The sequence below is a fragment of the Madurella fahalii genome (genome assembly GCF_045866475.1).
Source record: "Madurella fahalii IFM 68171 DNA, scaffold_2, whole genome shotgun sequence".
Lineage (NCBI taxonomy): Eukaryota > Fungi > Ascomycota > Sordariomycetes > Sordariales > Madurella > Madurella fahalii.
In genome coordinates, this window is record NW_027263972.1 from 1,733,143 (window position 1) to 1,748,481 (window position 15,339).

Sequence of the window (15,339 nt, forward strand, 5' to 3'; positions counted from 1 at the left end):
TCTCCCCCCACCAATATCACACGCAAGACCGCGCCACATCTGGAATAACGCTCGCCGACAAAGCCAACAGAACGCAACGACAAACACGTAACCCGCACTTATACAGCGGCGGTGCCCTTGCTGACCGTCTTGACCAACGTCTCGTACTCGATGTCGTCGGAGTCGTTGGCCTGCACCTCGTTGGCAATGCCCGGGAGCGCCCGCTTCAGCGCCTCCTTAGAGGAGGCGTAGACCATCTTAGCCTGGAGGAGTGGTTGTTAGCGCACGCCCACGGCAGAGGCGCAGAGATTGTGTGGGTCAGAGCGCACCATGATGCCAGCGTCATCCGGGGACCAGGCAATGAATGTGATCTTGTTCCTGCTGCCATGTCAGCGGTGCTTCTGGGTTGCGGAGTGCTATCACAACCATACCGGGTGCCCTCGCCAGACGAAAGCTGGTACTCAAAGTCGTAGACGGCGTATCGCGGACCCTTGCCCACAGCACCCTGGAAGCCCGATGATCAGTCACCATTGCCGGACACGGCCCCGCATTTCAAAAAGAAAAAAGCCCGGGCAGAGCTTCGGTCAAACGTACGGTCTTGCTCTTCGACTTGGCGTTCATCAGCTTCTCGCGGAAATCGTCAAACTCGGGACCATCTTCGCTAGTGCTGTCGACCACAATCTCCTTGTTGTCGTCCGACAGCTTGAAGATGACGTATTTGTACTTCTTGTTAAGCTTCAGATCGTTGTAAGCTGTTATGCACTGCTCGTTGACGGTCGCTCTGTTGGGGTGGGGTGTTAGCGCGCCGTGATAGTCCAGCCGCGAGCCCCGCCAACCACTGAAATGCCCCCTTGCTCGCTCGCTCGCTCGCTTGCCCGCGTATCGATCGATCGCGCGAGAGACTCGGTGGGGGTGGTCCAAGAGGAGACTACTAACCCGGATTGAGACTTGCAAAATAATCACACAACGTCAGCAAACCCGCAGCGTGGACAGACTGGATGCGCAGAGTCAAACGCTACTCACCATGGTGTCAGCTGTTTCAGGCTTTAGCCGTTGGATTTTTGGCGAGGCTTAGCAAGACTGGAGAAGCCGGGTGGGATGGGAGTCACGTCGAGGAGGCTACACAAAAACAGAGGCGGTCAGCGAAAAAGTCGGCGGAGGTGTCGCAAGGTAGATAGGCGGGCCTGCGGTTGCGCTAAGAAGGAGGGAGAAAGAGGGGTTTAACAAAATCAGTCCCCAACACATGAGGATACAACTGGGAACTTACAATACGGCGGGGTGGGCTGGTTTATTAACTTTCTTGAGGGAAAAGGCTCAAGGGGAAAAAAAAAAAAAAAAAAAAAAGGTGTACCTCAGTAGGCTGCAATCTACCCGTCGAAATAAGGGGAAGAGGGAGCAAGACAAATGCGAGGTCAACACACTGCGGAGGTGGATTGTTCGATAATGAAACGGGGATGGAGGGGGAGGGGGGCAGGGCAGCCTTGAAAAACAACACCCATCAGCTTGCTTTGGTGGGGTCGTGTTGTCGGCGGTGACGGGGTGTGGCAGCTTACGTTATATTAGCGCGGGGTGTCCCACAATCAAAACCAGCTGCCCCATGCATGGAGGACCCTGCTTCCTCAGTGTTTTTTGTCCCCGCCTCTGCTCAGAACGGGGAGCTTCCCCATGGTTGGGTCTTCAGGGTCGCACAGATCAGGTTGCAACTCAAGCTGCTTGCGCGTGCGACGCCGTCACCCCCTTTATAACCGGCAGGCCACAGAATTTCTGCCTGGTGTTTACGTGTCTTGACCATAAACTACATGTCCATTGATTTGTTTTCCTCTACTCTAACCCAGTGTGATCGTAATATACAATGCCGCCACCGCCGCCTTCAAATATATGCAGCTATGAACACAGAGAGGAAGGGTAGAGAGGAGATTTACATGGCACATTGTACAATCCGATAACACCGAAGCCAAATGCCCCCAACCGAGTCGCCGTAAACCTAAGACCGGATTCATCGCCCAATACACTTTTCTTTTTACATCATGCCACCCATGCCGCCCATGCCGCCCATGCCACCAGGCATGCCGCCGGGGCCCTTCTCCTCCGGCGCCTCAACAATGGCCACCTCGGTCGTGCCCAGGAGCGAGGCGACACCGCTGGCGTCAATGAGGCCAGTCCGCACCACCTTGAGGGGGTCGAGGATACCGGCCGAGATCATGTCGACGTACTCGCCCTTGGCGCTGTTGAAGCCCTTGTTGAAGTCCGAGGCATACTCGTCGCTGAGCTTGCCAATGACGACGGAGCCCTCGAGACCGGCGTTCTCAACAATCGTCCGCGCGGGCCGCGTGATGGCGTTCTTGATGATGCTCACACCAAGCTGCTGATCAAAGTTGGCCGTCTTCAGATCGTTGAGAGCATTGCACGACGCCTTGATGAGGGCGGTGCCGCCGCCAGGGAGAATACCCTCCTCTACGGCCGCGCGGGTGGCGTTGAGCGCATCGACGAAGCGGTCCTTCTTCTCGCCCACCTCAACCTCGGAGGAGCCGCCGACCTTGATGACGGCAACGCCGCCAGAGAGCTTGGCAAGACGCTCCTGGAGCTTCTCCTTCTCGTACTCAGACGTCGTGGGGTCGGCCATGACGCCGCGGATCTGCTCGCACCGCTGAGCGATGGCGTCCTTGCTGCCCTCGCCGTTCAGGATGATGGTGTCCTCCTTGGTGATGGTGATGGAGCCGGTCGAGCCGAGCATGTCGGGAGTCACCTTCTCAAGCTTGACGTCGAGCTCGTTGGTGAAGACGGTGCCGTTGGTCAGGACAGCGAGGTCACCCAGGATGGACTTGCGGTTGTCACCGAAGCCGGGAGCCTTGACGGCAGCAACCTCAAGCTGGCCACGGAGCTTGTTGAGAATGCAAACGGCAAGAGCCTCGCCCTCAAAGTCCTCGGCAATGATGACGAGGGGACGGCGAAGCTTGTTAGAGATCTCAAGGGCGGGGATGATATCCATGGCGGCCGAGATCTTCTGCTCCGAAAGAAGGATCAGGGGCTTTTCAAACTCCACCTTCTGAGCCTTGGTGTCCGTGATGAAGTAGGGCGAGACGAAGCCGCGGTCGAAGCGCATACCCTCGGTAACCTCGAGCTCGTCCTGCATAGTCTTGCCCTCCTTGACGGTGATGACACCCTCCTTGCCGACCTTCTCCATGGCGTTGGCGATCAGCTTGCCAATGTGCTCATCGCCGTTGGCGCTGATGGTGGCGACCTGGGCAATCTCCTCGCTGGTGGTGATGTCCCGCTTGTGCTGCTGGAGATACTCGACGACCGAGTCGACAGCGGCCTGGATACCGCGGCGGAGGTCCATGGGGTTGCAGCCAGCAGCCACGTTCTTGACCGTCTCGGAGAAGATGGCACGAGCGAGCACAGTGGCCGTCGTGGTACCGTCACCGGCAACCTCGTTTGTCTTGGAGGCGACGTCGGCCAGGAGCTTGGCACCGAGGTTCTCGAACTTGTCCTTCAGCGAGATAGCCTTGGCAACCGTGACACCATCTATTCCACGGTTAGCCTCCCCGTATGCGTCGTGTTGCCAGAGCATAACCAACCCTTGGTGATCTTAGGCGAGCCGAAGCTTGACTCGATGAGGACATTGCGACCCTTGGGACCGAGAGTGGTAGCCACTGCCTTGGAGAGCGTCTCGACGCCGGCCAGCAAAGCCGCGCGGCCCTCAACACCGAACTTGAGCTCCTGTGGAAAGGGAAGTGTCAGCAGCAGGTATTAAATTTTACAACATAGCTAATAATGTACCTTGTGAGCGAAGCGGAGCTGCTGTGTGGACCGGATGCGGGAGGCCGCGAGCGGCGACGTGACCGACGCTCTTGTCAATGCGCGCTGCATTGTTCTGGTGGATTAAAAGGATGCCGTAAAAGAGAATATAAGAGAGGATTCGGCAGGGTATCACGGTCGACTTCCTGAGGACGCGTGGCAGAGAGGAGGTTGGAGATGGGAATGGAGGAGGAAGAAGTTCGCTGTCGGCGACGGCGAGCGAGCCGAAAAAAATTCCCCAAGATTCACCAATTCGGTGGCCCGAGCTCCCATATCGCTAGGCGAAATTAGTACTAGCGTTGTCACTTATCACCAAGAGTCGATTCTGGAATCATCCGAGCTCCACATCCTCCAATCCCGTTCTGCGGTAGCGTGTAGAAGACGACAGAGCAGAACGCATTGACGGCCGAGGTTCTTGCAGGCCGCTGCCGATGCAGGTCACAGGTTAGTTGCGGGTTGAGCAGAGCCGAGTCGCTTGAGTTCTGTCTGTCAACGTCAATGGCAATGGCAGCATCGCTTCCATTGTGCGCATTCGGCTCCCCAATCTTGGCGAACGGCAAGTGGGGACGAGAGCCGGCTTGCAGCGGCCCGCAACATGGATGAAGTGCTCGTTTTGACCGCCGAGTCCAAGCAACAACCAAGCCGAGTTTACCTCTCTAGCTTAGTTCGCAGTTACACGGGAATGTCTTCACAACAGGCAGGACGGTGGCTTGGGGGCGGATGTTATCTACGCCCCAAGATACACGAGTAAATCTCGGTGCCCAGCATCTGAATGATTTTATTTTTCATTAGTTAAATGTCAGCCTCGAAATCGGCTTCCTGGTCCAACGCGTTCCAGACCCGACCAATGCCATGGTATTCAGTACATAGAGTTCGTTTTGACAGGATGCTAGTGTTACTGCCGATGACCGTCACGCGCCTCTGGCAGAACAGACCGAGAGGCTTGCCGAAATCGTCGGCTGCCGTGTTGAGATGCTGGAGCGGACTTGTGGACCGTATTCTCCGGCCTGAATCCAATAAACCATGTCGATAGGAGGCCACTGAACCCCAATTCTGAGTATTCTGAGTATTCCGAGAGAGATAATTCGCAACTGCAAAATGACTGCCGCTTAAGCCATGCTAGCTAAGCGTTGTCGAGTAAATTGACGACTGGGGGAAGCCGAGATTAAGGTACCTTGGATTCGCTTTGAGGATGAGGTTGATATTTGCCAATTTTCCATGACTTTCTATTTCAACAACCTGAATGCTATGGTCGTCACCGATCGCGCGACTCAACAACTGTAAAAGTCAGGACAGCAAAGTCCCTGCCCCAGGTTGGGCCTCAGAACCCAAGTCTGGGAGCCAGGAACTTCAATGCTCCCAGCTCATCATGGGGCCATGACCACCAATGGCTGCTTCCCTCGCGCCATCAAGGTTCTCAGCTTTGCAGAGCATCACCGGGCGCACCTTATCCCGCCGCTGCTAACGGGGATATAAGTTACTTTTCCCCGCCATGTTCTCAACACCCCGGCCCCCCCGCCGGCGTGGCCTAACGGTCACGGGGCCGGGGCTAAATCAAAGTCCCTACCACCCATCAGGGCCAGGAGGTTCGAGTTCGACTCCTGACTGATTCGCCAGTTTCCCGCGTGCCACACCGACCGCTCAAAGCAAAACCCCCGGGTGGGGGGGTTTTCGTAGCCACCGACCTCCCTTGCAACAAAGCCGACGGGGGGCTCGGTGGTGAGCTTTTTGCCCTGCTCTCAAACTGAGCGCCGCGAGTGTTTTGATGTAAAATCCATCGTCGTCAGATCCTTTGTCCAACGTTTCTCTCTGTGGGTTCTAATGGGCTGATCAAGGTAATCAAATCAGTTCAGCTGAGTCTGCTAGGCTCCCGGTTCTGTATCGGCAGACACACCCTAATTTCTTCCTGATCCCATGTCATCTTGAACCGGGACTTCCCAACCCCCCCAGATGACAGTTGAATGTCAGTTGGGGCGGGAGTCGCTGGGATTCTTCGACAGAGAACTGCCCTGCTTAAGCTGCTCCCACCTTGGAGCACATCATGCGCAGATCGTTCCTGTCCCATTCGCAATCCAGCCGTCAGGGATCATCATCGACGTGATTCGCCAAATCAGACAACGGAACATTTCTCTCCGGGTGCTCGGGCCCGGCTACTGACTGGATTGACGCTGAATCTCAGAGGCAGGTAAATTAGCCACGACTGAACATATCGCTTTGCAGAGCGCTTGTTACTGTGTTCGGGTCGCCCCCATCTTGCCCTCTCGGCGTCGCGATTTCTACCCCGATTAGTTTGTGGGAGAAGGAGGGAAAGGACTTCCGCCTTTGCGTCGGGGTTTATGGCCGGAAGGTTTGGCTGAAGCCATCATATGCTGGTCAATATCCCATTCTTCCGAATAACCCACTGCTTGAGGGAAACCCACAAATCAAAGAGGCGACGTTAGATGGATCCGTGGACTATTCAGTGATAACTGGCGGGACGGATTGGCGCTAGTGGATGTGGCTTCAATCGGATCAAATTGGCACGACATGAAAAGGCGGTGGCTACTAGTAGCGAGTCTTCAGAGGTCAACGCTGGCAGCAGCAATAGAAAAAGAAACAAGGAGATGTTGATTCCATGTATCGCTAATATGTTGAGGTGATTTTACGACTGGGCAAACTGCTGGTGGCCGCTGCTATGACTGAATGCGTGTCGTGCCCGGGAACGGATGGAGCGAGGTGGGAATACCAGAGACAGAGCGACAAACACGAGTACTTAGATGTCGTGTACTCAAGAAAGGCATAGTGGCCTGCCCGATAGACATTGCGGACAAAGCCACAAACGGGCGTCAGTAGAGAGGAGTGTTAGGAAGCATTGATTGTGATTATCAAGTCTGTTAACCTCTGCCAGCTAGCTCAACCCAACCGACTGAAGCAAAATCTCTCCTCCCAACTCCAAAATTAACCACAACGTGGAAGCAGACACGCCATCATCCGGCCACAGCGAATCCCTCTGTGGTTGTTAAAGCTGCGCTGGCGTTAGCGGTTGAAGGAGTCTGGATGAATGATACCGCTTACCTCTACTGGCGAGCGCTGATGGCCGCCTTGGAAAACCTCTGACGGTGGCGCTGAGCCGTGGGAAATGATGCTCCAACTCCTGGAATCAATGGAAGAATGCCGCGTGGTGGGGGCGCCATCGTTGCTGAGCCCCGAGGAATTACTCCGAGATGTAGTCAACGACTGTTGCGTAAAACCAAAGTTAGCTCCCTGACAGTAAGCAGCGGCATGATGTCCGCGATCCGACGTCGATAGCGCCCCGCGTCCGTGGCCATGTCCGAAAGGAAAAGGTAAGAGGTACGCAGCCGGGACAGACACCGGCCGCTCGCCCACGACGACGCAGAAATCGTCATCGCCATCCCCCGCGGGAACATCGACAGGCTGGTCGCTCCGACTCGGTCGTGGAAAGACCTCGGGTATGGCGTGCAAGTCACAGCGGTGAGGGTCACAAGCATCATGTTTCAACGAACCGTTCGCAGCAGCCGCCTCCTTCTTGACTTTGACGTCGCCCGAGGTGTCTTCCTCCTTCTTGACACTCTTCTCCTTCTTCACGGTGCCTCTCTCTTTCTTGACAGGAGTCTCATCCTCATCCTCGTCGTCCTTGACAGCCGCGGAAGCCTGGCCCCGCTTGCGCTTCTTGCTGGCGGGCGTCTTGACACCCTTTGTCTCGCCATCATTCTCGTTGTCGTGATTGTCTTTTCCAGAGGTAGCGCCCTTGCCGGGCTTGCGCGGCGTGGAAACGGTAATGTCATGCGACTTCAGTAGTCGCTCATAGCGCTTGGCGCTAGGGATTTGTTAATACTCGGAGAGATGATGAGGTTGCGTGGTTGAGAGAAAAGACACTTACGCAGCTGCCTTGGAGATAATGCCCAGCTCACTGGCCACCTCGTTGAAATTGACCTGAGATGGTACATAAGTGAGTGGTCAACTGAGACCGATGGAATGGCGCTGGGGTTACCTTGCCAGCGGTGGAGTGCTTGATGCAGCAAAGCAGAAATTTGAACTGCGCCTCGGTGTCGAGAGTAGGCATTTTGGCGATGTGCACGATGTGCTATTGTGACTGAGGTTTAGATGTCAGTGGGACCCTTGATATGGCAATCTGGAGCTCCGGAAATGCGAAACAACCGAAGGACCAGATGACAGCAACTCGGGAAGTTGGTGTTTGGTGTGCTTGAAGTTCCAGCACCTGGAGAAGCCGGCAAGCGATAAATTCGAAAGCTGGATGAGACAAGAAAGGAAAATATGTGCGTAAGGAAATGTAGAGAGGTTGTAGGCAGTCGAAGTGTGGTAGAATGAAGCGTAGATGGGTGAGGTCGAAGGACGGGAACGTAGAGGTGAAGGGAAGGTAAAAACTACCAACACAGAGACGCGTAGAGCCACCCGAGTCGGCAGGCGATTGCAGAAAAAAAAAATCCAGGTGTCGGCATCGAGGGTACAGGAATGAAAGGACTCAAACAGTGACAAGAGCAGATGGTACTTACCAGGTCTTTGCAATGTGCTCAGTGTGTCGGTATTGCGACGATGATAGGATCACGTCTTGGCTGAGGCTTTGTTAGTAGGAGAGGGAAGAAGATAGTATGATGATGTTCATGGATGGAGGGAATTTGTTTTGCAAGAAGGCGCGTGCAGGTCAAGATTGGCCACTCAAGCCATAAAACGGCCACCCACGACGTGTGACAAGCGCGTTCCCCCCAAACCAAAAACTCGGGTGAATTGCGGATGCCTAGAAGTCAAGGAACAGGAACTTACCGCAGCAGCACGGATGGCCTCTGAGGACTGAACTAATGCGATTGTGGTGTAGTGTGGTTGGTAGAGGAATTGGGGAAAGACGAAGTGGCAGGGAAGAAGAGAGAGGAGGGAGCTGGGGAGGAACGTCAAGTGGTTTTTCTCTTGGGGATTCAACTTGGTCGCTGGGTAGGCAAAACGAACAGTTTTGTCCGACCTTGGACAATGGTTGGGGAAGGAACAGCCTTTTCTTGCCTTCCTATGGCCCGTCTGAGGCTCGAAAGTCACCAAGGCAGTGCAGGCTATTCAGGTCGGGTAGACACAGCAAGTTGTTTGGGCGTGTGGGAGTTTGACGCTCAGAAGGCTTGGTTTCTGGACAGGTTGATATACCAGCAGTGGTGGATGTTCACCCTTTGCTGCTGTCTTTGTGCCTTCTGCATGCGATAATTTACCTTCCCGCTTGATTACTACTTTGTATATCTGGCTTTGCTTGAGATTGGATAATCTAGACATTACATATCCAAAGGTAGAGACATGGTTGTCTCTCTTTCAGGAGGAGGGTTAGGGTCTTCCCCAGCCCCTGAATGACATAAAACAACCTACAACATACCTACTTGCTTTCAATTAAGGAATGATTAGAATCACGGTACCCATCACGTCAAGAACAAGCTACTATACATACAGTATTGTTATGTGTATATTCCTGAGGAATGTTAGCTGTGTCCGGCCTGGCGCGGAGCTTTACCCCTGAGTCAACCCTCGTGAAAGAACCCCCCCTAAGAGTGGCCAAGATGGCTAGCACCAAGAGCTAAAGCCATTGTCTTGCAGCTGGCTTACTTTGAACTCACTGTCTATCAGATAACTGTTATTGTCACAAATGCCGGGGAGGTGCACGCGGGTCCACGGCAGCTTTCGGCCTGTGCCATCCCCGTCATGCGAGGATCTCAACTCTCCGCTTTTCTCGCAGTTATTGTCGCCCTATTTGGCGGCATGTGAGAAGCTTGCCATCTTTTACTGGATTATTCCGGTCTGTTCCTTCCACCTCCATGTTTAAATTCGGGTCTTTCTCCCCCTCTGCCACCTCTTTCTCCTTCCACTTCTTTCAACCACCATCTCGAGCCATCCTCGACCACCACCACGGCTCCGAGGACTCACGATCGCAATTCAAGCCAAGGTAAGCTTCATGTGTTTCTTTTCTTCTGATGATGTTCTTGCCGCTGTCCTGTCATCGCCGACTGAAGTCGTCGGTGTTCTCGATGCCACGATCTTCTCCCCGAGGTCAAGAACACGGTCGAAATGGCAAACGAGGCCATCGAGCGACTTCTTTACTTTCCATAGAAGCAATAAAACTGACGGTTGTTTTCAGTTTCCAATCAACAAGCAAACCATTCTATTTTCTCCAATTCCAGTAAGTACAGATGGATCTTCGCTCGCAGCCCCATCCTCCTTTCTTCTCTCTCATGGGTGCGAGAATTCTCAGTCGCCTTCGAGTTACACCCGTTTTTAGATGGAACCTGCATTTTAATCCCAAGGCCCATACTGACCAGGCCACCGTCCAGAAAGTTGCATCACATCATGGCGCAGACCCCCAAGAAGAATGCTGCTGCCCCGGCTGGCGAGGACTCGGCCGGCGGCCAGGCCACCATCAACGGCCACGTTCCCTCCGCTTTGGAGGCCAATTTCGTTTTTGCCCTCATCGGAAACTTCAAGTCTAAGCCCGAGTTCGATTGGGACAAGATCGCCGCCGCTGCTGGCCTCACCAAGAAGAGTAAGTTGAAGTCTCGTTCGCTGTGTCTAGTCCCAAGCACCCTCGCTCTTTCCTTGACGACGAGGACATCATACAAGCCCAACGCCACTAACACTTATCCACAAAACAGGCGCCCAAGAGCGCTGGCGCCTCTTCCGCATCAAGTACGGCATCACCATGCCCGAGGGTCCCGCAAGCACCCCGGGCCGCAAGAACAAGACCAGCATTATCCCATTCTTGTCTCCGTCTGTCCCGTCCGGTCGGGATGACCAGGACGACAACAAGAAGAATGAGGACGCAGCCGCCGGCCCGTCCACCGTGACCCCCAAGAAGAAGGCCACCCCTGCCCGCAAGACGCCCGTCAAGGGCAAAAAGGCTGCTGCTGCCGCCGCCGCCGCCGCAACTCCGACCAAGAAGCGCGGCGCTACAGAGGCCGTTGCCGGTGGTTCTGACAACGAGAAGGAGGAGCCCGTCAAGAAGAAGGGCAAGGGAAAGGAGGCCGCCAAGCCTGCTGCCGCTGAGGCTGAGGATGAAGATGTCCCCATGGACACCTCTTCGGAGCTGTCCCCCGTCCCTTCCAACTTGAGCGACGAGGAGATGTAGACTCGCGGTGCGGACCTGCCTACCCCAGTTTTAGATTGAGGTTTTCTTATGAGTTTCTGGAGGACATGGAATGGGGGTGGATTCCGGAATGACTACGAGGTGGGATATGAGTTGGGCTCGTTGGGTGAGCAGCGAGGTTCGACATGGGAAGTTCAAATGAATTGAAGTTCCAACCTAGTCTCCCGTCCGCGGTTGCCTCTATGTGCGTGACATGATGTATGGTTCCTCCGTCAACATGAGTTGAGGCTATGGCAGAGGGTTGCCCGTTTGATTTTGTAGCAGAAACAAACATGCCACAGGGACCGGGAAGCCGGGGGGTTTCTGTGAAATTCACCGTACTCTTTGTTGTAGGCGGTGTGGTCCTTGGTATTTGCTGCCCGGCGTTGGTAATAGAAAACATTAGGTTATGGCACCTAGTTTTTATATCTTATTTGGTGCCAGGGGAGGTTGCAATTCCAACGCGGGTCAGAGAGCCATTTCCTCTGTACCTCACCTCCTTACCGGACACGCTATGCGCCTGTTTGCGACTTCGGGCATTGAAAGTGACAGTAGATTGAAGATCCGCCATAGAGTGGTACGACGGTGGTTGTAATTACTACCTCCTGCTTTGTTACGAACGGTAGCTTGCATGCATCCAGACATGTATCCTAGACATACAAGAACTTTCTCTTTTCGAGAGGGGAGCTTGAGAATTCTTCTCATTGTCAAACAAAACACGCGGAATATGCAACGAGTGCACCTTTGCAGAAGAAAGGACGTGGGTTCCGTGCCAAAAATGAGTGGATGAACTAGATTTGAAGGACTCTCCTACGAGTCTTCCCTTGACTCTGAATACTCTCCTGTGGTTCTCTGCTGTCCTTGCCTTTCTTCTTCGGCTATTTCCGTACTTACTCATTCTTCCAGTAAAGTTGAACTTGGAGCGCTAGATATTGGCGGGCTTCTTGCCGAGCTCGATGCGGTTCCTCGGGCTTGGCGGAGGGAGGAAAAGGAGCGACGCGTTGATGTCAGCAATCGGGTCTGTATCGGCGACAGTTGTCGTGTCGCTAACAACTAACACACCGCTGCTTATTTGAGGGCGTCTCCAGGATAGTGGGCGGACCTACGGGTATGAATGCAAAGACGACGCCATTCCCTCCCTCGTACCGCACATCGACACTGGCGAACAGAACGGATCATATTTTCCAGTCTTCCCTCCTTTTCACACCCAACATTATCACTTTCTTGTGACGCATAATACCACCAATTCACGACCCTCCCACGCATTCCGTCCGTAGGATATTATGACCTAGTAGACAAGGGGATGTAGCTAATGTGTCGTTCTCCCGGTTGTTTGCCGACGAGCCATCGACGGCTCTCGTTTGCTGTTGCTGTGGCGAGAAACGTGCCAATGCCGATGACTAAACCAGAAGGCTCGACAATGCCCAACTGAGATTCTCCGTTGAAATTACCACAAAACGCGTAGTTAAAAGAAACAGTCCACAGATCTTGAATGTTTCGACTTCGTGAAGACCCGCAACTGCCGCCGAAGCGTCTGATCCGTGACAGTGACACACCTCCCAACATTGAGGTTGAGTACTCGGCTATCCTAACTCAAATCACTCTTACATCCCCGCTGGCGGCGCTACTCCGTCCGTTCCCGCTATCGTCAACCCGGCCATGGAAAGCGGGCTTTTTACAACGCTCTCTCATACCGTAGGGGCTCCTGCGGCCGGGTCTGCTTTCCTGCTGGTTTTGCCTCGTGTCCGACCGGCTGGACCTGCTCCTAGAATAGCACACGCGTCGCAGGCAAGCCAGACAAATCACGACTTTGAAGTTGCAATTCTACTAGATGCTAAGAAACTCTCGGCCTGACGGAGTCATTGCCGAAATATCTCAGCTAGAAGATTTCATCAGAGTGCTCAACAGCATCAGTGGAAATCTTTCAACTCGTGGTCCGCTGGTTGCTGCAGCTCAGCCGGCATCTGGCTGGACTGTTCAAACAGGCGATATCCTCCGCATTGATATAGGCAGAGCACAAATCCAAAACTTGAACTTCGCTTCTCATTCGTCAGGGCAAATAAGGCCCTGTCGGATTCCCCTACATCGTTATTGGTGGTACTGATACTGACATTGCCTCCTCTTCCCGGAGTCTCAACAAGAGAGCGTCTCTTCAGGCTCAAAACCGGCCTCCGGCGACAATGGCCTGCGCAGTGGTAGATGGCTCGGGTCATTCCGCGCGGATCTCGCAAGGCCCAGGGCAATTGCTACTGGCTGGGCACGTTGCCGAGCAACGAAGGCTTGGCAACCCCTTTTTTCCACAAATTGTAAGGTTGGCGACTACTGAAATCCCTGTATACAAATTAAGATGAACGAAGCTCCCGGTGTTATATTAACAGACGGATTGCCCCTGTTTGCCAACCCTTTAAGGATCCACCCATGAGCTCCGATAACATGATCATTCTTGCTCTGCAGTGTGGTAAGCAAGTACCTGGACAATTAGCAACTGCTAATTGATCAGGACAGCTAGATTAAAATATGTAACGAGCATTCTGTGGGCGATTGGGAGTCGAGGGTATCTATTTTTGCCTCGTGAGAATGATATAGAGGCCGGGGTGGTCTTGAGATACGACGCCTCGAGGGATGTCTTACGTTGAATGCCCTGCTGGTGGATTGGGGCACCGGAATCATCTCATTAGCAGGCATCCGTTCTACAGTGCGGTGGCTGATACTTGACGTTTACTAACTGGGAGAACACAGCATCACCGAGCCTCTGCTCAGCGTAGGCGGCCGGTATCAACCCGCGCCGTTGCTTATCATCGTCAGCTCCGGCCGCCGGTACAGCCACCAGAGAATACTATCCCTCCAAGGTCGACGCAGCCAGCTTAACTTGAGGCCTTGCTACCACCTGTCAAGCAACATATCAACCCCACATATCAAATTCAGTGCAGACCAGGAGCAATGTAATAAAAGACGTCCCATTTATCAGCGGTCAAACTAAGTACCCACCCCCGCAAACCCTAATCTAGAGTCCCAAGAACCGAGTGCCAAACCATCATGACCGTGGCCAAGTAAACCCGAGAAGACGAGGCAAGACCCCCAACGCAATGAACCCTTCCTCCGAAAGCCTAGAACCGATCAAGCCGTTTGACCCCCCTGCCGAAGAAGCAAGAGCCGAACGCTCAACCCAAAATTCCGGTGTGCTCCCGTAGTGGAAAACGCAATCCATTCGCCATGAACGCCCCTCATCGTCCAAGCCACAAGCCAATCCGTGTTCGAGCTCATGATCCTCCAAGAGGGAAGTTTCCGTGCCAGAAGAAGAAATAAAATATAATAAAATGAAGAATCCGCAGTGGTGACGTCAACTCTGCGCAGATGATAGCCCGAAGAGAAGATCCCGGATCTCTCAACACAAAAGATTGCTCAGGCCGAATTGTGTCGCAATATGAAGACGATCGCTACTTTACCAGGCCTCACGAGTCTATCCCAGCGTAAAACGGAGGGCATAAGAAGGCAAAGAAAGGGACCAGAACTCCAAATTCGAAGCCCAGTATCTTGCACCGAATCCCCAAGCCAGGATATTCCATTTTCTGTATCGAAAGTAGAGCAAGAGCACAGAAGTTGTCAATCCCCATGAGGCGGGCAGAGAAGTCGAGTGTTGCGATAGTGGCCGTGAGCGGACTCTTCCTCTAGGCGGCATAGGCAGCGACATCGTTGTCGATGCCGTAGCCAGCACTGCGGTAAGCATCAAGCCCCCGTGTCAGCTAATTGCGAATCCAAGTGAAAACAATCATGAGTTCTACTACTCACGCGTCACTCTCCTCCTTCTTGACGCCCTTCTGCTTCTTGACGCGGGGCTTCACGTCCTCTTCATCATCGTCGTCGATTTGGACAGGGTCGGCAGCAGAAGCGGCAGCGGTGGCCTTGCGCTTGGTGCCGCTACCGGGCTCTTTTTTGACGGCGGGAGCGCGCTTGCGAGGAGTCTTGGGAGTGGTCGCAGCAGAGGCCTGGGTAGAGCTGCCGGCGCCGTCATTGCCGGAGCCAGGGTTGTTGCCCTCCTTGCGGCGGAGCTTCTGGAGATGCTGTCTGTGGCGGGAGAGGAAGAACGTCAGCGACCCGTATTACTCTGGCAAATGCGTCGAATTGAAATGTAATGAAACTGAAATGCATCGAATGGAAAATGAGGAAAGGGAGGGAGGGAGGAGCAATGTAATGGGGAAGATTAGTACGAGACAGCTTTGACGGTGCAGTTGTAGCCCTCCTCGTGCATGTGCCCAGTGATGGCACGGAGAACATCCTGAGACGGCTGCACTTCTTTGATGAAGGCTCTGAGCAGAGCATGGTCTGCTGTGTGATCCCAGGTCATGCGTTCTCCCATCTTGAATGCTTGGGACGAGTGGTGTTCTTTGATGAGAATGGGTCCGGTGCTCGTCTGAAACTCTTGTTCAAAGATGGGACGGTCGTTTGACTGATGGCTG

The 15,339-nt window shown here is 53.9% G+C and overlaps 5 protein-coding genes across 5 annotated transcripts; 1 reads left to right on the forward strand and 4 right to left on the reverse strand.

Annotated features, from left to right (window-relative positions):
• Positions 1-98: 98 nt before the first annotated feature.
• On the reverse strand, positions 99-1,005 carry COF1 (cofilin; the record flags this gene model as incomplete). The annotated part of the gene is made up of 6 exons (XM_071058680.1): positions 99-242; positions 309-357; positions 411-484; positions 574-760; positions 916-926; positions 1,003-1,005. The coding sequence occupies 6 exons, from the start codon at positions 1,003-1,005 to the stop codon at positions 99-101; spliced, it is 468 nt and encodes a 155-aa protein (XP_070914781.1).
• A 994-nt stretch (positions 1,006-1,999) lies between these two features.
• HSP60 (chaperonin) lies at positions 2,000-3,849 on the reverse strand (the record flags this gene model as incomplete). Its single annotated transcript, XM_071058681.1, has 3 exons — positions 2,000-3,504; positions 3,558-3,699; positions 3,760-3,849. The coding sequence occupies 3 exons, from the start codon at positions 3,847-3,849 to the stop codon at positions 2,000-2,002; spliced, it is 1,737 nt and encodes a 578-aa protein (XP_070914782.1).
• Positions 3,850-6,970: 3,121 nt separating this feature from the next.
• On the reverse strand, positions 6,971-7,840 carry MFIFM68171_03261 (uncharacterized protein; the record flags this gene model as incomplete). The annotated part of the gene is made up of 4 exons (XM_071058682.1): positions 6,971-6,993; positions 7,281-7,594; positions 7,658-7,710; positions 7,769-7,840. The coding sequence occupies 4 exons, from the start codon at positions 7,838-7,840 to the stop codon at positions 6,971-6,973; spliced, it is 462 nt and encodes a 153-aa protein (XP_070914783.1).
• A 2,270-nt stretch (positions 7,841-10,110) lies between these two features.
• On the forward strand, positions 10,111-10,885 carry MFIFM68171_03262 (uncharacterized protein; the record flags this gene model as incomplete). The annotated part of the gene is made up of 2 exons (XM_071058683.1): positions 10,111-10,303; positions 10,413-10,885. 2 exons carry the CDS (start codon positions 10,111-10,113, stop codon positions 10,883-10,885), a joined length of 666 nt encoding a protein of 221 aa, XP_070914784.1.
• A 3,665-nt stretch (positions 10,886-14,550) lies between these two features.
• Positions 14,551-15,239, reverse strand: MFIFM68171_03263 (uncharacterized protein; the record flags this gene model as incomplete). The annotated part of the gene is made up of 3 exons (XM_071058684.1): positions 14,551-14,596; positions 14,672-14,947; positions 15,091-15,239. The coding sequence occupies 3 exons, from the start codon at positions 15,237-15,239 to the stop codon at positions 14,551-14,553; spliced, it is 471 nt and encodes a 156-aa protein (XP_070914785.1).
• Between the last annotated feature and the right edge of the window lie 100 nt (positions 15,240-15,339).